This window comes from Pseudophryne corroboree, chromosome 5, assembly GCF_028390025.1.
Source record: "Pseudophryne corroboree isolate aPseCor3 chromosome 5, aPseCor3.hap2, whole genome shotgun sequence".
NCBI classification, from domain to species: domain Eukaryota; kingdom Metazoa; phylum Chordata; class Amphibia; order Anura; family Myobatrachidae; genus Pseudophryne; species Pseudophryne corroboree.
In genome coordinates, this window is record NC_086448.1 from 561,485,197 (window position 1) to 561,508,530 (window position 23,334).

General features: G+C 43.2%; 1 protein-coding gene across 2 annotated transcripts in view; it reads right to left on the reverse strand.

The window, feature by feature from the left end:
• Positions 1-23,334, reverse strand: part of LOC134928043 (Y+L amino acid transporter 2-like) — a 154,267-nt gene that overhangs the window by 89,150 nt on the left and 41,783 nt on the right. For both annotated transcript variants that reach the window (XM_063923280.1, XM_063923279.1), the window contains exons 3-4: positions 8,673-8,798; positions 4,595-4,739 (exon numbers count right to left, since the gene is read on the reverse strand). In XM_063923280.1, coding sequence (XP_063779350.1) covers positions 4,595-4,739; positions 8,673-8,798 — 271 coding nt within the window. The remainder of the gene's footprint in view (positions 1-4,594; positions 4,740-8,672; positions 8,799-23,334) is intronic.

Consider the following 23,334-nt stretch of genomic DNA (forward strand, 5'->3'; position numbering starts at 1 on the left):
GCTCCCTTTGCTCAGCTAGTGAGTATTGGTGCCTCACCACCACCCTAACCATCACTTTCCACACTCAGATTCAGGTATTTTCCTCTCTCACTCCATTAGACCTCCCAGCCTTCAAACGTGTCATAGAAACTATTTTTTCATTGTGGCATACCATCACTCCTCCTACAGATGTGTCATCTCACTTCAAGCACGTTAAGCAGCCCTTCTAGTCGCCAGTGGCAGGCTGGGCTGGGGGGCAGGGTGCCTTGTGCTCCCCATTCTGGTACAATTCTGCAGCACTATGGCCGCTGCTGCACTGTGTATGTGCCACCCCCTTCCCTGCCATATTGCTGTCTGTGCATATAAGACTTGCTGTTAATAGCAGAGGCTGGAGTCGGGCAGGTGGGATGGGAGCGTGTTGTCCCTGTGGATGGGCTTTGCCTCACTCTAGCAGCCCTCTCATCATTGGTGTATCTATAATGGGTGCAGCGTGTATGGGGCCCATGGGCCCCGGGGTCCAGGGGGACCCACCCCGCACACACTGCAGGTACTATTCCTAAGATTGACACCCGCAGGTACTATCGCATACCCGGCTGGCAGAGAGTTCTCCCGGAAACCCTCCCTGGAAGTGGCCTCATTGCATGTGCAGTGATGCGCAGACGCCCCGGCAGCCCTTACAGCACATCTCAGGGATGGGCTCTGAAAGAGCATCCATACCTGCAGGTGCTCCATGATACATGGCACCAATGTGATTGCATATTGAAATGTTATACTGGATGCCAGCGGCAGCTCAAGAGGTGGGACTGCAGCAAGTCCAAAATTCAAATAGGGGAACCACACCAACTGCCATTCCAAACTGACTCACTGGCAGTTGGTGTGGTTCCCCTATTTGAATTTTGGTCTGCGCTGCAGCCCCACATCTGGAGCCGCCACTGCTGGGTGTTAATATTGGGGGTCATTCCGAGTTGTTCGCTCGTTGCTGATTTTCGCAACGGAGCGATTAAGGCAAAAATGTGCATGCGCATGGTATGCAGCATGCATGCGCTAAGTATTTTAGCACAAAACTTAGTAGATTTACTCACATCCGAACGAAGAATTTTCATCGTTGAAGTGATCGGAGTGTGATTGACAGAAAGTGGGTGTTTCTGGGTTGAAACTGACCGTTTTCTGGGAGTGCATGGAAAAATGCAGGCGTGCCAGGATAAAACGCAGGAGTGTTTGGAGAAACGGGGGAGTGGCTGGCCGAACGCAGGGCGTGTTTGTGACGTCAAACCAGGAACGAAACGGGCTGAGCTGATCGCAGTGTAGGAGTAAGTCTCGAGCTACTCAGAAACTGCTAAGAATTATTTATTCGCAATTCTGCTAATCTTTCGTTCGCAATTCTGCTAAACTAAGATACACTCCCAGAGGGCGGCGGCCTAGCGTGTGCAATGCTGCTAAAAGCAGCTAGCGAGCAAACAACTCGGAATGAGGGCCATTGCTTTGAATATGCGATTAATGAGAAATGGGCCCTTAATATTCTTTAATGGTGCAAAATATGATTACACATGTTTTTACTATTTTGAGCACTATGAAAAGGGAGGAATACCATTACTCTTTGAAATTATTTACAGCAAGAGATTTTCCTTTATTAGGACAGATATTCGGAACATAATAACTAAATCTAAAAAGTGTCTTGAGTTGTTGTGTTCAATGTGTTTGTGAGAGGCACATTTTTTTCGTAGCATTCCTTTTTTCCTGAATTTAATTAATGCCGTTTTTCATTTACTGATTCTGTTAAAGCTTTGTTATATTTGCAGTCTCTCACTGTCCCCATATCCCCTGCAGTCTCTGTCACTGTTTCCTTTTCCCCTGCAGTCTCTCTCACTGTTTCCTTTTCCATTGCTGTCTCTCTGTGTGTTATTCCTGGAAATGACTGTAACATAGCATTCCTTATGCAGATACAGCCGCTGTCACACTCAGAATACAGGCATGTTTGTGTTTTTCCTGGAAAACACTGTAACATAGCATTCCTTATGCAGATACAGCCGCTGTCGCACATAGAATATAGGCATTCTGAAAAATAGCAGCTTTGCTTATACTACATACTATATGAGATTATTTTATTTGCATATCTACAAATTAAACATTAATTCAATATTGATTCTTTGGGATACATTATCTCTATATGTTCCTCATGAGGCCTGCATATATAACTAATACAGCATTATAGCAATTTAAGCAAAGTTATTCAGAGATCTTCTCAAACTTGGATTATAGAAAGCATCACTATGGCTACTGAAATAATGATATACTTAGGAGTAAATTTATAAAGGTCAATTTTAATCAATTTCAAACTAATCTAATCTATGTTATGTTTCAGGGGCTAAAAGCTTTATTAATTAAAAAATGTTAGTAAATATGCATTTTAGCCTGTGAAATGCAACATCGTTTTAGACTGATTTACATTGATTGCAAATGTAAATTTGCATCATGGGGGATATCCAATTAGCCCCGAAAATGTTGCGCCAGTTAAAAATGTGTGGGTATCGTAAGCTTTTTTTTACTTTTTCACAGATTTTTTGATCAGACCTATCCAATAATTATGGGGTTTTTTTCAGGGGGGTGGTGTGGTCTGCGCTCCCTCTAATTTGGGTGTTGTTTGTGTAAAATGGATTGTATCAGTGCAGCCCAGATACCTTATCTGTTGAAACCTTTATCCAACCACAGACTTGGTACTGACATTTTTGCTGCTCTCCCATTTTTTTTTTTTTATCACTACCCATTGTTGATTTTAAACATTTTGTCTGTATATTCTCTTTTATAATAAAACGTATTATTAATTACTATACACGTTAGCACTTTCCTCAATATCAAGTAGCGCCACAGGTCCTTGCTCTTTTCTATATTTGTGACTATCCAATAATTATGCCTGAAACCCCCCCCCCCCCCTTTTTGTGGAAAATACATATTTTCGCTGCTGTTATCACAGAAAAAAACCACACAAAAAGTGACTATTTTTGCCGCGATTAGTGCAGTGAAAACAGATAGGTCCGCGGCTTTTCGCTAGTACAACGGGGTGAAATAATTGGATATAATCGGTGGTACAAATCAAAATAATCTCAAAAGCCCATCATCTTTCACGCCCCGCGGCTAACTGGATAACCCTGTTAGTCTTCATGTTGAATGCCTAGCATAAATCCTCCATGTAAGGGATGGCAGCAACCTTGTAGGAATCACACAAAAATTTTAAATTCAGTATTATAAAGAAAACAAGACCCAATGCATTTTGTTGTGTCCTTTGTGTCACCTTGACTTCTCCAGAGGCACAACTGGGGTAGTCAAGGTGATGCCACTTTAGAGTCATGATGAAACTTGTTGGAGCTGGTCTGTTTTCTTGGCTGATATCCTCTGGTGTATTTAGATAAGTGACATTTTACTTTTTATTGTACGTGCAATTCCAGTGTGTGTATATTACTTTATTTATGTACCGAAATAGGATTACGCTATGTGTTTCTTTTATGTCTTTCTCTCTGTGTGTTAGTAAAAGAATATTATGCTTGACCTGCCTGTGGGGCTGTTTTTGATCATTTTATCAGATAAGTTGTACTTTTATTTCACTTCGGTAATGGTTCACTTTCATATTTTTTCACTTTTGGTGTCATACTAATGATATTGCACTAGGAGGCACTCTTGCTCCTTGTTTTCTTTATTTTACCCATGCATACATACATCACCTATACACACAATCATAGCTAAAAATAGAGAACAATGTAATGCAAATGCTACAATAAATATAGCACAACTTAGAAAGTTTTTTCTTTATTTCTACCCAATGTTTTAGCAAGCACTTATACTGTAAGTCTTTATAAATGTAGAGGAAGACTTTGTGGATGCTGAACCATTATTTATCAATTCACTAGACACCAGTGACATCACTGAGACAAGAAGCATTATGGGGCTAATTCAGGTTGGATTGCAAATCGCGATCCAACCAGAATTTTTGCGGTTGGCCCGAGGGCGCATGCGCAGCGTTCGTACTGCGCATGCCCACGCACTTTCTGCGGGGGGCCGCAGAAAATGCGTTCGCCTCTGCCTGTCAATCAGGCAGAGGCGGTCGCAGGGCGGGAGGGGGTCGGCAATGCTCCGTTTCCAGGGAGGAGATGGAGCGTTGCAGGGGCGGGGCGACCCGAACGGGGGCATATCAGGGGAGTGGTCGCAGGGCTGTGTGACGTCACACGCGGCTGCCACGACAGGTAAAATGGCGCCAGAACTCCTGCGCCGGCAGGAGTCATCTTTAGTTTCTGCTGACTAGCAGAAATTGCGAAGCGATCGCAATTTCTGCTTGTTGAAGGGGGGCGGGGGTGGTGGTGCCGGTCAATATGCTGGGCGGCCTTGCCCAATGCTGGGCGGGCCCCAGCATGCGACCAAAAGGATAGCAAATTCTGCTGATTAGCAAAATTTGCTATCCTTACTGAATTAGCCCCTTTATTCTTTACTAGAAAAGAAAATCCCCTATACATAGTATTTTAATTCCTGGTAAAACTGAGACTTTTACAATTGCTTGCATGTAAAAGTTCAAAATAATCAGCTGTTTTAAACATTTAGAGGGAAAATAGTTACTATGATACGGTACCTCTTTGGGTTTTTCATTTCCTCTGTTACATAATTGATGCAGTCCCATCCAGAAAATGAATACAATGCTGAATAAAAGGCCATAGTTAATGAGCCTATATTTGTCTCTGAGCCCTTAAATGAGTTTTCCAGATTATACGTTTTACCTGGGGAAAAAACATATGTAAATAAAGAAACACAAAACTACAAACTAGTCAATTGATAAAACCAACAATGATAATGTTTTCTTTTTATTTACTTAGCAAATATATTTGTTTTGCATACAGCAAATCTATTGTTATCCATGGTCCTTTTTACAAAATGTATTTTATTTTATTAGGTTTCCTTGATGACAATATACTCTTTATCAGCAGAAACAATGACACATGCATGTTATGAAAAGCAAACAATAATAGAACAAAAATCAGCAGATCTTTTCGAAACCTGCTTGTTCACTAAACAGTAAAGCTAGATACACACTATGTGATTTGTGTTTTGGTTGACCTGACACTTTGCTTGATTTTTTTGCCAGTGGAAGGGCATGATATTGGCAGCACACACTAAGCTGTTTATTTTTTAATTACTGGTTTTTGATATGAGTTGCCACTGCAATTCTTTCCTGTCTGTATTCCGGCTGTTTGGAATTTCCTTGTTACCTGACCTCAGCCTGATGTCTCTTGTGGTTGGACTGGGTCCCTTTCATTAGGGATTCAGGTCAGTTCCTGACTGCAAGTGAGATTCCCTAGTTCTTGACTCTAGTGAGCTTGTCATGCAGTTACTGTACTCTGTACAGTTCCCAGTCTCCCAGTCTGTTCCTGTGTCCTGGTGCCCTACCATTGTGTTCCCATATCCTTGTATCATGCCTCAGTCCTTAGTGTGCTGTCCCTGCCAGTCCTGTACCCATACCTTGTTGGATTCTGCCCTGTACCTGCTATCCTGTGTCCATTACTGCTCCATGTCCTTGTTTTGCTGTTGCCCTCCAGTTACTCTCATTTCTGGTCCTGATCTGTGTTCCGGCTCCTGACAAGGCTCTGTGAATATACCCTGTTAGCTCTAGTTCTGTGTATAGCCAGACTGTGTGTCCATGGTTGCCAACAGCAAAGTACATTCACTGCAGCTGTGCCTGTAGTTGCAAGTCTGCTGCTAACTACAGTATCTCCAGTACAACTGAACCTATACTCCAGTTGCAGTTTAGTAATTTTGTTACTATCCTGACTGTTATTGCAGACTATGGCCTAGTCACTCGGTTTATTCAGCAAGTCCGCCTGCAGCCAGGTCCATGCTATCAGCACTTTGTCTCTATTTCAAGCAGTTAACCATCGCCTGGCTGTGTTCAGTTGCAACTAGCACCTTATTACTCCAGTAACCATTATTCTGTTGGTAATCCTGTGCACTTCCAGCCCAGCAGTCTTAAATCAGCATATCTTGCCTTTTGAGAAAGGGAAGATATGCTGACTAAGAAAGGCAAGATACAGTATACTACCTTTTGAGAAAGTCACGGGAAGCGAGGCAAAATGTGTTAAGGACTCCGCCCACACATGCATCATCATATATGGCATTGATCTGCTGTTGCCCCGGTTGATACTTGCAGCTAAATGGGACTTAAGGGAGTGATAGGACCCAAAGACACTCGGGGATTGGTATACAGCGGTAAGCGGACGGCTGTGCAGGCAGCTTCATACCAGTAAGTGCACCAACATATATGCTGGAATTTATTATATTCCACCTCCCAAATACCCCTAACTGTATTTAACACTGGATTATTTAATGAGAGCAACCTAACGCTGCCAGACACACTATTATTGTTCATGGACTGCCTGTGTTGGGAAATATACCTGTTTAACTAAACAACCTCTTCTAGGTTAATCAATCAGCTGCTTCATAAAGCATGTATCCTCTGCAATACACATTTTGTTTGTTAGGATACATAACAATCGACTGCCCTATACAAGTGCACTTTACTATTTATAAAGCAGGATCAACTTTTTGATACTTTGTTTGAGCTGTGGATACAATAATTACCATTTGATCCCATAACATTAACATCTCACCTTCCAATACCATTAAATGGGTTATTGTTTAAATATGTGTCTCATCAATGAAGGCTATTTGCTATGTTTGAGGGACAATATTCCCCTTTTTTAATACTTTTTGTTTTATACTTTTTATTATTGTCTTTTTATTGTATGTGTATTAATTAAATTATACAAATATTGGATTCATATTCTTGTTGCTATTGCGCAGTTCTTCTTCCCCTTTTTTTATTTCTTGCCAAATCTGTCTGCAGTTACCATTGCTGTGTCTAACCTGTCTGCAATTGACTCTTGCCTTGCCAGTTGCTACACTCCAAGTCAATTACATTGTGGTATCCAGCCTATTATGTGAGCCCCTACTACTACAGGTTTAAGTCCAGGCGGCATCTCAAGTACCGGTAAGCGCATACAGCTCTAAGGGAACAGGTGCGGCTGTTATTGGCAGAAGACCCCTCTCACCAGCTCCTAGGGTCTCACACAAATAGTTCTGGAGTTTCATAACAGTTTTCTGCCACATCACACTGAATTTGCATATGTCCGCCCACAAAGAGGAGGTAATGAGAATAAACTGTAGGAAGTATTGGAAGATTATTGTGAAGGCACACACACTGCGTGATTTTGGGACCTTTTGGCCGATATCTTCTGGCAAGTCTGGCAGATCAGGTAATCGAAGCTGAGCTCGTGCCTACACATTACACAATGAAACAGGCCAATTACCTGATAATTGGCAAATGGTGTGTACCTAGCTTTTGAGTAATTTATAAAGAAGACATATTGGAAAAGCGCAGGACAAATTAACTTTCTTCTTTTGTTATGTCATGCTCATATTTTAACAGGCACATCGTCTTCATCAACATCCAGATTCTAGAACCAAAGCTGCCATTTGTTTGGTTTTGCCATTATGTTGCTGCTGCTTTGTCCTGAGATGTTCCCCATGTCCTCATTTAGTGGTGAGAGTGGTGATTGGGGATCTTGTAATAAAAACTGCACCTTCAATATGGGGCACAAATAAAGTAGATACTTTATTCAGTTCTTTTTATATGTATTTAGCCTCCATTTATAATGTAGCAAATGCTGGGTTCTGAACAGACTATAGGACTCTACCTATTTCCAAAGCCAGTAGCTGTCCGGAGCTCAAGGGGAATGCAGCGTTCAAACATTTTTAACAGAGCTATGCACAAAGCTTCTATTTAGCTCAATTGTAGAGGACTGGATGTTATTAATATTTATTTATATAGCGTCACCTAGACTTCCAGCAGTCCTGTGTGAGGGGGTGTGTATGTTTCCACAGGATTGGGCGTGACTTCATACCCTCATTAAGTATGCAAGAGCCTGGGGGGAGGGGGGGGGGGTTAAAAGAAGACTGGGTATTTACAAAAAGATAATGAGGTAACTTGCCTGTGACTGTACCTTGAATCTGAAGCTGTAATGCATTATAACTCTTGATAACTCCCCTCTCTAGGTTAGTATGTCAGGGAGAACTTTGCTTAGAGTTTAGGGTGAGTACACACGGTGAGATCCCTGCTATGTTCGATTTTGACTATGCGATTTCCTTTGAACTCCCCCAGAGCCCAGATAGCACAGATTGTACAGATTTTGACTATCTGTGCTTGAGATTTTGTCTATGTACGATTCTGATTAAGTGCCAATTTTGACTATACTTTGTACTTGATTGTACATTAGATAGTCAAGATTGACTTGCCTGCACAGTCTATCTAGCCTTACGATACCGACCCCACGGGAGCGCGCATCGGGATCGAATCTGTATCGCAAGCTGCCTAGCACCATGAGATATGCACTAACTTTTCATAAGATTTTGACTATATAGTCAAAATCTCACAGATTTATCTCACCGTGTGTACACACTTATTCCTGTTTCGTTTGGGAGAAGTTGGAGCCTGAGTATTGCATCATTATTTTGCCCTCTGTGCTTCTACATCGTTTGTATCATAGCCCTGAGCTGTTTCCTCACTGGTTCTATTTCTCTTTTGTATGCATTCAGACAGACTGTGCAGGTTTTACTTATTACTGATTACATATAGGAATAGGAAAGGACTCATTACTTACCCTGACATAGTCTGACAATTCCTGCAATGATAATGATGACCAATGCAAAGACTTTGGCAAATGTTGCCAGCACTTGGAGGAAGGCTCCCCATTTCACTTTTGCACAATTCACCACTGTTAAAAATGCTGTAATTTAAAGTTATTTGATTAGAGTTCACATCACGTATCAGAAATCAGAATATTTGGAAACACAAATGTGATACTTTATCAATTTGATAGCATGAATTCTGAGAATCAGGGATACAATCAGGGACACATTTAGAGGCATATTTATCAAGCAAGTATTTCATAAAAGTATGCTGAAACTGCAGTATGTACTGTATCACCACTCTGTAGGAATAGCCTAAAGCATATGTATCACCGCTCTGTAAGAACATCCTAATTCTCGTTTCATAGAAATCTCCTACAGAAGGCTGACTACCACTGCAAACTACAGTCCCCATTACTATCAGTGGGAACTGCAGTCTGACCCTTATGTACCAAGCCAGAAAATCAAGCTTTTCAAAGCTTGGTCCTGTTGGTTTAAGCCATCTTCTGATGGCATAAATTGCTTTATGTCTATGGAGACTTACTTGCAGGAGAAGGATCCTGCAGGCTCTGGAGACTGACATTGGGTGCATGTCAGTTTCTCAGAAGGAATCTTCCAAAAATATGAAAGACTCCTCTAATACCCCTGCGATGTAACTCACAGGGACAGCGGTTATCACTACTGCTGTCCTAGTGAATTACGGTTAGTACATAGCGGGGATGATTATGTAAAAAATTATTAACTCTGCTATGATGTACACTGAAAAAAATGGTGCCACTCACAATTTCGTACATAAACCTCTTCTACCCCTTTCAGACAGAGAATGAAATTACCGGGTGAAGCAGTTCCACCCAGTAATTCCATTTCTGTCCGAAAGTGGTATAAGAAACAGTCTTTTCATTCTATTCTACATACACACACACCCACTCATCAATGAATTAAAATCACTGACAGGTGAAGTGAATAACATTGATTATCTCATTACAATGGCACACCTGTGAAGGGGCGGGATATATTAGGCAACAAGGGAGCACTTAGACCTTGAAGTTGACGTGTTGGAGCAGGAAAATTTGTAACTTTGTTGAATATTTATACTAGTATATTCAGTCATATATTATCCATTTACTAGTGTATTAAACTGCTAACTCACAAGCAAATATTACCACCACGTTAAGAAGTATCCAGCAGATATTTTTTTAAATCTTTTGGAAATGATAATATATAATCAAGTATTATGCAATGGACAATTGGACATAACACTAGAGATGAGCGCCGGAAATTTTTCGGGTTTTGTGTTTTGGTTTTGGGTTCGGTTCCGCGGCTGTGTTTTGGGTTCGACCGCGTTTTGGCAAAACCTCACCGAATTTTTTTTGTCGGATTCGGGTGTGTTTTGGATTCGGGTGTTTTTTTCAAAAAACACTAAAAAACAGCTTAAATCATAGAATTTGGGGGTCATTTTGATCCCAAAGTATTATTAACCTCAAAAACCATAATTTACACTCATTTTCAGTCTATTCTGAATACCTCACACCTCACAATATTATTTTTAGTCCTAAAATTTGCACCTAGGTCGCTGGATGACTAAGCTAAGCGACCCTAGTGGCCGACACAAACACCGGGCCCATCTAGGAGTGTCACTGCAGTGTCACGCAGGATGTCCCTTCCAAAAAACCCTCCCCAAACAGCACATGACGCAAAGAAAAAAAGAGGCGCAATGAGGTAGCTGTGTGAGTAAGATAAGTGACCCTAGTGGCCGACACAAACACCGGGCCCATCTAGGAGTGTCACTGCAGTGTCACGCAGGATGTCCCTTCCAAAAAACCCTCCCCAAACAGCACATGACGCAAAGAAAAAAAGAGGCGCAATGAGGTAGCTGTGTGAGTAAGATAAGCGACCCTAGTGGCCGACACAAACACCGGGCCCATCTAGGAGTGGCACTGCAGTGTCACGCAGGATGTCCCTTCCAAAAAACCCTCCCCAAACAGCACATGACGCAAAGAAAAATTAAAGAAAAAAGAGGTGCAAGATGGAATTGTCCTTGGGCCCTCCCACCCACCCTTATGTTGTATAAACAGGACATGCACACTTTAACCAACCCATCATTTCAGTGACAGGGTCTGCCACACGACTGTGACTGAAATGACGGGTTGGTTTGGACCCCCACCAAAAAAGAAGCAATTAATCTCTCCTTGCACAAACTGGCTCTACAGAGGCAAGATGTCCACCTCATCATCATCCTCCGATATATCACCGTGTACATCCCCCTCCTCACAGATTATCAATTCGTCCCCACTGGAATCCACCATCTCAGCTCCCTGTGTACTTTGTGGAGGCAATTGCTGCTGGTCAATGTCTCCACGGAGGAATTGATTATAATTCATTTTAATGAACATCATCTTCTCCACATTTTCTGGATGTAACCTCGTACGCCGATTGCTGACAAGGTGAGCGGCGGCACTAAACACTCTTTCGGAGTACACACTTGTGGGAGGGCAACTTAGGTAGAATAAAGCCAGTTTGTGCAAGGGCCTCCAAATTGCCTCTTTTTCCTGCCAGTATAAGTACGGACTGTGTGACGTGCCTACTTGGATGCGGTCACTCATATAATCCTCCACCATTCTTTCAATGGTGAGAGAATCATATGCAGTGACAGTAGACGACATGTCCGTAATCGTTGTCAGGTCCTTCAGTCCGGACCAGATGTCAGCATCAGCAGTCGCTCCAGACTGCCCTGCATCACCGCCAGCAGGTGGGCTCGGGATTCTGAGCCTTTTCCTCGCACCCCCAGTTGCGGGAGAATGTGAAGGAGGAGATGTTGACAGGTCGCGTTCCGCTTGACTTGACAATTTTCTCACCAGCAGGTCTTTCAACCCCAGCAGACTTGTGTCTGCCGGAAAGAGAGATCCAAGGTAGGCTTTAAATCTAGGATCGAGCACGGTGGCCAAAATGTAGTGCTCTGATTTCAACAGATTGACCACCCGTGAATCCTTGTTAAGCGAATTAAGGGCTCCATCCACAAGTCCCACATGCCTAGCGGAATCGCTCCGTGTTAGCTCCTCCTTCAATGTCTCCAGCTTCTTCTGCAAAAGCCTGATGAGGGGAATGACCTGACTCAGGCTGGCAGTGTCTGAACTGACTTCACGTGTGGCAAGTTCAAAGGGCATCAGAACCTTGCACAACGTTGAAATCATTCTCCACTGCACTTGAGACAGGTGCATTCCACCTCCTATATCGTGCTCAATTGTATAGGCTTGAATGGCCTTTTGCTGCTCCTCCAACCTCTGAAGCATATAGAGGGTTGAATTCCACCTCGTTACCACTTCTTGCTTCAGATGATGGCAGGGCAGGTTCAGTAGTTTTTGGTGGTGCTCCAGTCTTCTGTACGTGGTGCCTGTACGCCGAAAGTGTCCCGCAATTCTTCTGGCCACCGACAGCATCTCTTGCACGCCCCTGTCGTTTTTTAAAAAATTCTGCACCACCAAATTCAAGGTATGTGCAAAACATGGGACGTGCTGGAATTTGCCCATATTTAATGCACACACAATATTGCTGGCGTTGTCCGATGCCACAAATCCACAGGAGAGTCCAATTGGGGTAAGCCATTCCGCGATGATCTTCCTCAGTTGCCGTAAGAGGTTTTCAGCTGTGTGCGTATTCTGGAAACCGGTGATACAAAGCGTAGCCTGCCTAGGAAAGAGTTGTCGTTTGCGAGATGCTGCTACTGGTGCCGCCGCTGCTGTTCTTGCGGCGGGAGTCCATACATCTACCCAGTGGGCTGCCACAGTCATATAGTCCTGACCCTGCCCTGCTCCACTTGTCCACATGTCCGTGGTTAAGTGGACATTGGGTACAGCTGCATTTTTTAGGACACTGGTGACTCTTTTTCTGAGGTCTGTGTACATTTTCGGTATCGCCTGCCTAGAGAAATGGAACCTAGATGGTATTTGGTACCGGGGACACAGTACCTCCAACAAGTCTCTAGTTGGCTCTGCAGTAATGATGGATACTGGAACCACGTTTCTCACCACCCAGGATGAAAAGTGTGTTTTAGGTGTTACAAATGTGCGCAGTAAAAAACAAAATCATGCAGCAGAAGTACACGTGAATGAGAGTGTTCATCCAACACTCAAAATATAGGAAGTATTCTCAAAGATTATTTACATGCTCAAACCTGCGCTTATTTTGCTTAAACATGTATATATTTATACCAATAGCCGTGCTTTAAGTACAAAAAAACACATACAATAATAGTGTGTGACATGCAAAGCACCACCTCCAAATAACAATAATTACTGAGCTTTTATAGAAGATGAAGGAATCACAAGCTTCTATGCATAACTCCTTTGTGTTATGCAGGGGTAATACCATCCAATGGTTTCTGAAATGGAATAAAACGTGCTTCCCCTATATGGTGTCAACCATTACAGGGGGGAACCAGCACAGAAAGAAATCATAGTGCAGTAGTTTGTATAAAATGGAAATTTCTTTTTAATACAAATTGCACTTACAACAGATCAATTATAAAAACACATGTAAACATCCTTCTATGGCAGTGGCACTGGAACACTACAAGCATATCACCAAAATCCTGCAGATGGAGTTCAGGAGGGGATCAGCGTCCACAGTTCCGGAACTTGTAGATGCTTCTCCAAAAGTGGTAATGCAGAGTGACTAAGTGTCGGACCAGCAGGAGTTATCGAGACCACACTTAACGCGTTTCGGACCTCGCCGGGTCCTTCGTCAGAAGTGTGGTTACGGTCTCAGAACGGAACTTTTAAAGGTTTGCTAATTGCTCAAAGTATCAGCAGCGGTGTGGGATGTCCGCTTCCTCTTTCACTCCCGGAAATGATGTCATCCAATTACGGCACTGCGTTCCACAGTTATCCATTGAGCGTATTCACCGGAAGCAGGAAGTGTTCATCTCCTCGCATCTGCGCTGCGTTCCACTGCGGTTAATGGAATCCTCATTTGTATTGCAGAACGAGTTCGTTTCAGTCCCATACTATAATGCGTTACCCAGGTAGATGGCAAAAGTTGGTAAATAAGAAGTGTCCATAATAATATTCAGACAGACCCTGTCAATGATATTGGATGTATGGTGATTCATATATTCAGAAAATAGGATAATTTCTTATCATTAGCCATCACCATAACAACATCCATAAAGTGACAGTGCATATTAACCTATACATGTTATTAAAAAATTTTAAATTTTTTTTTTATTAAAAGGGGGATCTCCTACATTCTTTATGTTAAAAAACATCCTAATTCAAATTCATTATTCAAACCAGTAGGGATCAGAGTTTTCAATAAAAATATCCACCTCATCTCTGCCCTAGACAACCTTTTTTCCACATCCCTAGTTCTTAATTTTGGCAGGATTAGTTCTATGCCACAAAAGAATTTTAAATAACAGTCCTTTTTATCATGGCATTTTTTGAAATGTGCCGACACAGTATGCGTGTCCAAACCTTTTCTAATATTGTAAACGTGCTCGGCCAGCCTAGTTTTTAATGCTCTGGTTGTCCGGCCCACATAATACAGGCCGCAGCTGCAGCCGAACACGTATACAACATTACGTGAATTACACGTGATAAACTGATTAATTATGTAAGTGTTACCATTGATAGTAAATTCTTTGATTTTACTGGTATCACTTTTAACTGTTCGACACATAAGGCAACATCCACATCGATGGAATCCCTTAGTTCGAATGCTCTGACGGGATTCCACGTTTAGACTACTCCTCACAAGTTTATCTTTCAGAGCTGGGGCCTTTCTATAAATAAAGGATGGTACTAATGGAAGGTTAGCGGCAAGAACTTGATCCTGTAATAAAAGTTTCCAATTTGTTTTAAAAATCTTTTCTATATCTTTAAAATTATTACTGTACTGACTAATGAAGGCCCATTCATATTTGTCATTTTTTCTATTCTCACAGACCTTAGTTTTTAGCAGATCTTCTCTCTCTATATTGTCTATTTTTGTTCTTGCTTTTTCAATCGTGCCTAATGTATATCCTTTCTGTTTAAAACGTTCTGAGATCTCATTTAACTGTAGATCACAGACGTCTTTGTCAGTACAATTTCGTTTGACCCTTGAAAACTGGCTGAAAGGGATTCCCTCCAGCCAGTTATCATGATGCAGGCTAGATCTCTCAATGAAACTATTAGTATCAGTTGGTTTTCTATAATTTTTAGTTTTTATAATCCCTTGATCAATATAAATACAAAGATCCAAAAAATGAATTTCCTTTTTACTATGTGTGAATGTAAGTTTTATTGCCATATTGTTCTCATTAAGTTGGTGAAGGAACATAGTCAATGACTCCTCATCACCCTTCCACACAAATAGGATATCATCTATGTATCTCTGCCAGGACACCAGGTTCGCCACCAGGCCGCCATCCTTAAATATCTGGCGGTCTTCCCAGTACGCCATGAACAAGTTGGCATAACTGGGTGCGAACCTGGTGCCCATAGCAGTGCCCACAACCTGTAGATAGAAGTCACCATCAAAAATAAAATAATTGTTGATAAGTATAAACTCTATTCCTTCTAAAATAAAATTCTTTGTCAGTTGATCCAAATCACTTTTTTCTAAGAAAAAGGAGACTGCTGTTAAACCCCTTTCTTTTTCAATCACTGTATATAGTGTGGTGACATCAGCACTACATAAGATTAAATCAGACTCCCAGTTATGATCTCTAAGTTTTCTAAGAACATCACCTGTGTCTTTCAAATATGCTTTAGTTGAAGTTACTAATGGTTGTAGGTAATAATCAATTACCGCAGAAAGATTTGAGGTGATACTATTACAGCCCGAAATGATCGGGCGACCAGGAGGATTGTTACAATCCTTGTGAACTTTTGGAAGGGTATATATTGTTGGAATTGTGGGATTTTTTATATTAATGAAATCTACTTCATTTTGTGTCAAAACACCATTTTCCATAGCTTTTTGTATAAGTACTCCCAGTGCTTTCTCAATTCTCATTGTGGGGTCACTTTTTAATTTCCTATAAGTAGTTCCATTATTAAGTTGTTTGTGAATATCTTCCACATATTTATTTTTGTCCATTAGGACAACCCCCCCGCCTTTATAGGCGGGTTTTATTATTAGTTCAGAATCTTCCTTCAAGGATTTGACAGCTTTAAACTCCTTTCTAGTAAGATTTAAGGATCTATTTGGGCCCTTTTTATTTTTCTTCAACAATGTATCTATTTCACTGCAAACAACTTTGTTGAAGCAGTCAACACAACTTCCCCTGCAATGGGTCGGGTAAAAAGTGGATGGAGGTTTAAAATTGGACTTTCTACTTGTTTCCGCGATGCACATATTTGGTGCTTCTTTCTCCTTATTTAGGAAGAAGCGCTTCACTGCCAGTTTCCTGACAAATTTTTGTACATCCACATAAATTTCAAAGGGATTGGATTGATGCGAAGGGGCAAACTTAAGTCCCTTCTTAAGGACTCTTTCTTCATTAACATCCAAGGTTCTTGAGCTTAAATTAAAAATCTTAATTTCCTCATTGTTTTTTTCTATCTCATTATCTAATTTATGAACCTTATTCTTTTTTTGTGTATTAAGAGTAGGTCTAATACCTGCTCTTTTTCCCCTTTTTATTTTTTTGTGTCTATTATCTTTTAAACTCTGGGTCTCCTTGGGGTTCTGGGATCCCAGTTTAAACGGGGTGAGTATGAGGTAGATGGGTTCTCATCTTGCATTTCTTGAAAGACTGAGAACCTATTCGTGGTGTTACGAAAATTATGATTTCTAGATGTCTCCTCAAATGGAACCTTTCGTGTATCTAATCTATAGGGATCACCTCTTCCCTGATCGTACCTCTGTCTATATTCATAATTTCTATAGTTCCCTTTTGGTACTCGTCTTTTACGAACTGGTTCAAACGATTCATTATATTGATATGGATCATTTCTCCACTGATTTTGTGGTCTAGGATTTCTCATATTATTTTTCCTCCAGGTGGGTGTACTAATAACAATATTTGGAGTTTTTTCAGGAATTACGGACACCTTTTCTGTGTTTTTCTCTATCGTCCTAGTGGATGCTGGGGTTCCTGAAAGGACCATGGGGAATAGCGGCTCCGCAGGAGACAGGGCACAAAAAGTAAAGCTTTTTCAGATCAGGTGGTGTGCACTGGCTCCTCCCCCTATGACCCTCCTCCAGACTCCAGTTAGATTTTTGTGCCCGGCCGAGAAGGGTGCAATCTAGGTGGCTCTCCTAAAGAGCTGCTTAGACAAAGTTTAGCTAGGTTTTTTATTTTACAGTGATTCCTGCTGGCAACAGGATCACTGCAGCGAGGGACTGAGGGGAGAAGGAGTCAACTCACCTGCGTGCAGGATGGATTGGCTTCTTGGCTACTGGACATCAAGCTCCAGAGGGACGATCACAGGTACAGCCTGGATGGTCACCGGAGCCGCGCCGCCGGCCCCCTTGCAGATGCTGAAGTCAGAAGAGGTCCAGAATCGGCGGCTGAAGACTCCTGCAGTCTTCTAAAGGTAGCGCACAGCACTGCAGCTGTGCGCCATTTTCCTCTCAGCACACTTCACACGGCAGTCACTGAGGGTGCAGGGCGCTGGGAGGGGGGCGCCCTGGGAGGCAAATGAATACCTATAAAGGCTAAAAATACCTCACATATAGCCCCTAGAGGCTATATGGAGATATTTAACCCCTGCCTGATTTTTCTAAATAGCGGGAGACGAGCCCGCCAGAAAAGGGGCGGGGCCTATCTCCTCAGCACACGGCGCCATTTCCTCTCACAGCTCCGCTGGTCAGGACGGCTCCCAAGTCTCTCCCCTGCACTGCACTACAGAAACAGGGTAAAACAGAGAGGGGGGGGCAAATTTATGGCGATATTTTGATATAACAAAGCAGCTAGAAGGGAGCACTTATTATAAGGCTATCCCTGATATATATATAACGCTTTTGGTGTGTGCTGGCAAACTCTCCCTCTGTCTCCCCAAAGGGCTAGTGGGTCCTGTCTTCGTTAGGAGCATTCCCTGTGTGTCTGCTGTGTGTCGGTACGTGTGTGTCGACATGTATGAGGACGATATTGGTGTGGAGGCGGAGCAATTGCCAAATATGAGGATGTCACCCCCTAGGGAGTCGACACCAGAATGGATGCCTTTATTTATGGAACTACGGGATAGTGTCAACACGCTAAAGCAGTCGTTTGACGACATGAGGCGGCCGGACAATCAATTAGGGCCTGTCCAGGCGACTCAAACACCGTCAGGGGCTGTGAAACGCCCTTTGCCTCAGTCGGTCGACACAGACCCAGACGCAGGCACTGACTCCAGTGGTGACGGTGACGATTCAACCGTATTTTCCAGTAGGGCCACACGTTATATGATTTTGGCAATGAAGGAGGCGTTACATTTAGCTGATACTACAGGTACCACTAAACAGGGTATTATGTGGGGTATGAAAAAACTACCTATAGTTTTTCCTGAATCAGAAGAATTAAATGACGTGTGTAATGAAGCGTGGGTTGCCCCTGATAAAAAGCTGATAATTTCAAAGAAATTATTGGCATTATACCCTTTCCCGCCAGAGGTTAGGGAGCGCTGGGAAACACCTCCTAGGGTGGACAAGGCGCTAACACGCTTATCTAAACAAGTGGCGTTACCCTCTCCTGAGACGGCCGCACTTAAAGATCCATCAGATAGGCGGATGGAAAATATCCAAAAAAGTATATACACACATGCAGGTGTTATACTACGACCAGCTGTAGCGACTGCCTGGATGGGCAGTGCTGGGGTAGTTTGGTCAGAGTCCCTGATTGAAAATATTGATACCCTGGACAGGGACAATATTTTACTGTCGTTAGAACAAATAAAGGATGCATTTCTTTATATGCGTGATGCACAGAGGGATATCTGCACACTGGCATCACGGGTAAGTGCTATGTCCATTTCGGCCAGAAGAGCTTTATGGACGCGACAGTGGACAGGCGATGCGGATTCAAAACGGCATATGGAAGTTTTGCCGTATAAAGGGGAGGAGTTATTTGGAGTCGGTCTATCAGATTTGGTGGCCACGGCTACAGCCGGGAAATCCACCTTTCTACCTCAAGTCACTCCCCAACAGAAAAAGGCACCGACTTTTCAACCGCAGCCCTTTCGTTCCTTTAAAAATAAGAGAGCAAAGGGCTATTCATATCTGCCACGAGGCAGAGGTCGAGGGAAGAGACAGCAACACGCAGCTCCTTCCCAGGAACAGAAGCCCTCCCCGGCTTCTACAAAAGCCTCAGCATGACGCTGGGGCTTCTCAAGCGGACTCGGGGACGGTGGGCGGTCGTCTCAAAAATTACAGCGCGCAGTGGGCTCACTCGCAGGTAGATCCCTGGATCCTGCAGATAATATCTCAAGGGTACAGGTTGGAATTAGAGACAGATCCACCTCGCCGTTTCCTGAAGTCTGCTTTACCAACGTCCCCCTCCGAAAGGGAGACGGTTTTGGAAGCCATTCACAAGCTGTACTCTCAGCAGGTGATAGTCAAGGTACCTCTTCTACAACAAGGGAAGGGGTATTATTCCACTCTTTTTGTGGTACCGAAGCCGGATGGCTCGGTAAGGCCTATTCTAAATCTGAAGTCCTTGAACCTGTACATAAAGAAGTTCAAGTTCAAGATGGAGTCACTCAGAGCAGTGATAGCGAACCTGGAAGAGGGGGACTTTATGGTATCCTTGGACATCAAGGATGCGTATCTCCACGTTCCAATTTACCCCTCACACCAGGGGTACCTCAGGTTCGTTGTACAAAACTGTCACTATCAGTTTCAGACGCTGCCGTTCGGATTGTCCACGGCACCTCGGATCTTTACAAAGGTAATGGCCGAGATGATGATTCTTCTTCGAAGAAAAGGCATATTAATTATCCCATACTTGGACGATCTCCTAATAAGGGCGAGGTCCAGAGAACAGCTAGAGATGGGATTAGCACTGTCTCAAGAAGTGCTAAAACAGCACGGGTGGATTCTGAATATTCCAAAATCCCAGTTAATGCCGACAACTCGTCTGCTGTTCCTAGGGATGATTCTGGACACGGTTCAGAAAAAGGTTTTTCTCCCGGAGGAAAAAGCCAAGGAGTTATCCGACCTTGTCAGGAACCTCCTAAAACCAGGAAAGGTGTCTGTACATCAATGCACAAGAGTCCTGGGAAAAATGGTGGCTTCTTACGAAGCAATTCCATTCGGCAGATTCCACGCAAGAATTTTCCAAAGGGATCTGTTGGACAAATGGTCAGGGTCGCATCTTCAGATGCACCTACGGATAACCCTGTCTCCAAGGACAAGGGTGTCTCTTCTGTGGTGGTTGCAGAGTCCTCATCTATTGGAGGGCCGCAGATTCGGCATACAGGATTGGATCCTGGTGACCACGGACGCCAGCCTGAGAGGCTGGGGAGCAGTCACACAAGGAAGAAACTTCCAGGGAGTATGGACGAGCCTGGAAACGTCTCTTCACATAAACATTCTGGAACTAAGAGCAATATACAATGCTCTAAGCCAGGCAGAACCTCTGCTTCAGGGAAAACCGGTGTTGATCCAGTCGGACAACATCACGGCAGTCGCCCATGTGAACAGACAGGGCGGCACAAGAAGCAGGAGTGCAATGGCAGAAGCTGCAAGGATTCTTCGCTGGGCAGAGAATCATGTGATAGCACTGTCAGCAGTGTTCATCCCGGGAGTGGACAACTGGGAAGCAGACTTCCTCAGCAGACACGATCTTCACCCGGAAGAGTGGGGACTTCATCCAGAAGTCTTCCACATGCTGGTAACCCGTTGGGAAAGACCAATGGTGGACATGATGGCGTCTCGCCTCAACAAAAAACTGGACAGGTATTGCGCCAGGTCAAGAGATCCGCAGGCAATAGCTGTGGACGCGCTGGTAACGCCTTGGGTGTACCAGTCGGTGTATGTGTTTCCTCCTCTGCCTCTCATACCAAAAGTATTGAGAATTATACGGCAAAGAGGCGTAAGAACGATACTAGTGGTTCCGGATTGGCCAAGAAGGACTTGGTACCCAGAACTTCAAGAGATGATCACGGAAGATCCGTGGCCTCTACCTCTAAGGAGGGACTTGCTTCAGCAGGGTCCCTGTCTGTTTCAAGACTTACCGCGGCTGCGTTTGACGGCATGGCGGTTGAACGCCGGATCCTAAAGGAAAAAGGCATGCCGGAAGAAGTCATTCCTACTTTGATTAAAGCAAGGAAGGAAGTAACCGTGCAACATTATCACCGAATTTGGCGAAAATATGTTGCGTGGTGCGAAGATCGGAGTGCTCCGACGGAGGAATTTCAACTGGGTCGATTCCTACATTTCCTGCAATCAGGATTGTCTATGGGTCTCAAATTGGGATCTATTAAGGTTCAAATTTCGGCCCTGTCGATTTTCTTTCAAAAAGAATTGGCTTCAGTCCCTGAAGTCCGGACCTTTGTTAACGGAGTGCTGCATATACAGCCTCCTGTGGTGCCTCCAGTGGCACCGTGGGATCTCAATGTGGTTTTGGACTTTCTAAAATCTCATTGGTTTGAACCACTAAATAAGGTGGATTTGAAATATCTCACTTGGAAAGTGACCATGCTTCTAGCCCTGGCTTCTGCCAGGAGAGTATCAGAATTGGCAGCTTTATCTTACAAAAGCCCATATCTGATTTTCCATTCGGACAGGGCAGAACTGCGGACTCGTCCGCATTTTCTCCCTAAGGTGGTGTCAGCATTTCATCTGAACCAGCCTATTGTAGTGCCTGCGGCTACAAGTGACTTGGAGGACTCCAAGTTACTGGACGTTGTCAGAGCATTAAAAATATATATTGCAAGGACAGCTGGAGTCAGAAAATCTGACTCGTTGTTTATATTGTATGCACCCAACAAGATGGGTGCTCCTGCGTCTAAGCAGACGATTGCTCGTTGGATCTGTAGCACAATCCAACTTGCACATTCTGTGGCAGGCCTGCCACAGCCTAAATCTGTAAAGGCCCACTCCACAAGGAAGGTGGGCTCATCTTGGGCGGCTGCCCGAGGGGTCTCGGCATTACAACTTTGCCGAGCAGCTACGTGGTCAGGGGAGAACACGTTTGTAAAATTTTACAAATTTGATACTCTGGCTAAGGAGGACCTGGAGTTCTCTCATTCGGTGCTGCAGAGTCATCCGCACTCTCCCGCCCGTTTGGGAGCTTTGGTATAATCCCCATGGTCCTTTCAGGAACCCCAGCATCCACTAGGACGATAGAGAAAATAAGATTTTACTTACCGATAAATCTATTTCTCGGAGTCCGTAGTGGATGCTGGGCGCCCATCCCAAGTGCGGATTATCTGCATAAATTGTACATAGTTATTGTTAACTAATTCGGGTTATTGTTGAAGGAAGCCATCTTTCAGAGGCTCCGCTGTTATCATACTGTTAACTGGGTTTAGATCACAGGTTGTACGGTGTGATTGGTGTGGCTGGTATGAGTCTTACCCGGGATTCAAAATCCTCCCTTATTGTGTACGCTCGTCCGGGCACAGTACCTAACTGGAGTCTGGAGGAGGGTCATAGGGGGAGGAGCCAGTGCACACCACCTGATCTGAAAAAGCTTTACTTTTTGTGCCCTGTCTCCTGCGGAGCCGCTATTCCCCATGGTCCTTTCAGGAACCCCAGCATCCACTACGGACTCCGAGAAATAGATTTATCGGTAAGTAAAATCTTATTATTTCCCCCGTATCTCTTAAATATTTCTTATGCTTTTTATCTCTTAATTCTTTGGTATTCTTATTGATCTTCTTTAGTAGCTCTTTTTCAGCTATTCTAAAGTCCTCAAGTTCTTTAAAAGGATTTATGAGGGTGTGTAAAAGATTTATTTCATCATTCAACTTAGATATCGCCGACCTTCTCTCTTTAATAATGAGACCTATCAGAGACAGTGAGCAACTATCTAAGATTGAATCCCATTCTCGTTTAAAATTCCCATCTTCAGTGGTAAATGAAGGAGGCTTAACAATCTTAAGACCTTTGGGAATAATCTGATCGGCATGGTATTTCTCTAGGGTGATTAATTCCCACCATAAACGGTTCTCTTTTAACATCACCCCCTCTAATTTAGGAAAAATGGTATCTAAATCCTCATCACAGACATCAATTATGTCATTGGTTTTTGAGAAAGTGGATGATATTAGTTCTTTCCTTGTTTCTCTAAAATTAAACATGTCTGCAGCACGACGTAACCCCTAAGGGATGAAATTTGAACCAAGTGAAAAGTGTGTTTTAGGTGTTACAAATGTGCGCAGTAAAAAACAAAATCATGCAGCAGAAGTACACGTGAATGAGAGTGTTCATCCAACACTCAAAATATAGGAAGTATTCTCAAAGATTATTTACGTGCTCAAACCTGCGCTTATTTTGCTTAAACATGTATATATTTATACCAATAGCCGTGCTTTAAGTACAAAAAAACACATACAATAATAGTGTGTGACATGCAAAGCACCACCTCCAAATAACAATAATTACTGAGCTTTTATAGAAGATGAAGGAATCACAAGCTTCTATGCATAACTCCTTTGTGTTATGCAGGGGTAATACCATCCAATGGTTTCTGAAATGGAATAAAACGTGCTTCCCCTATATGGT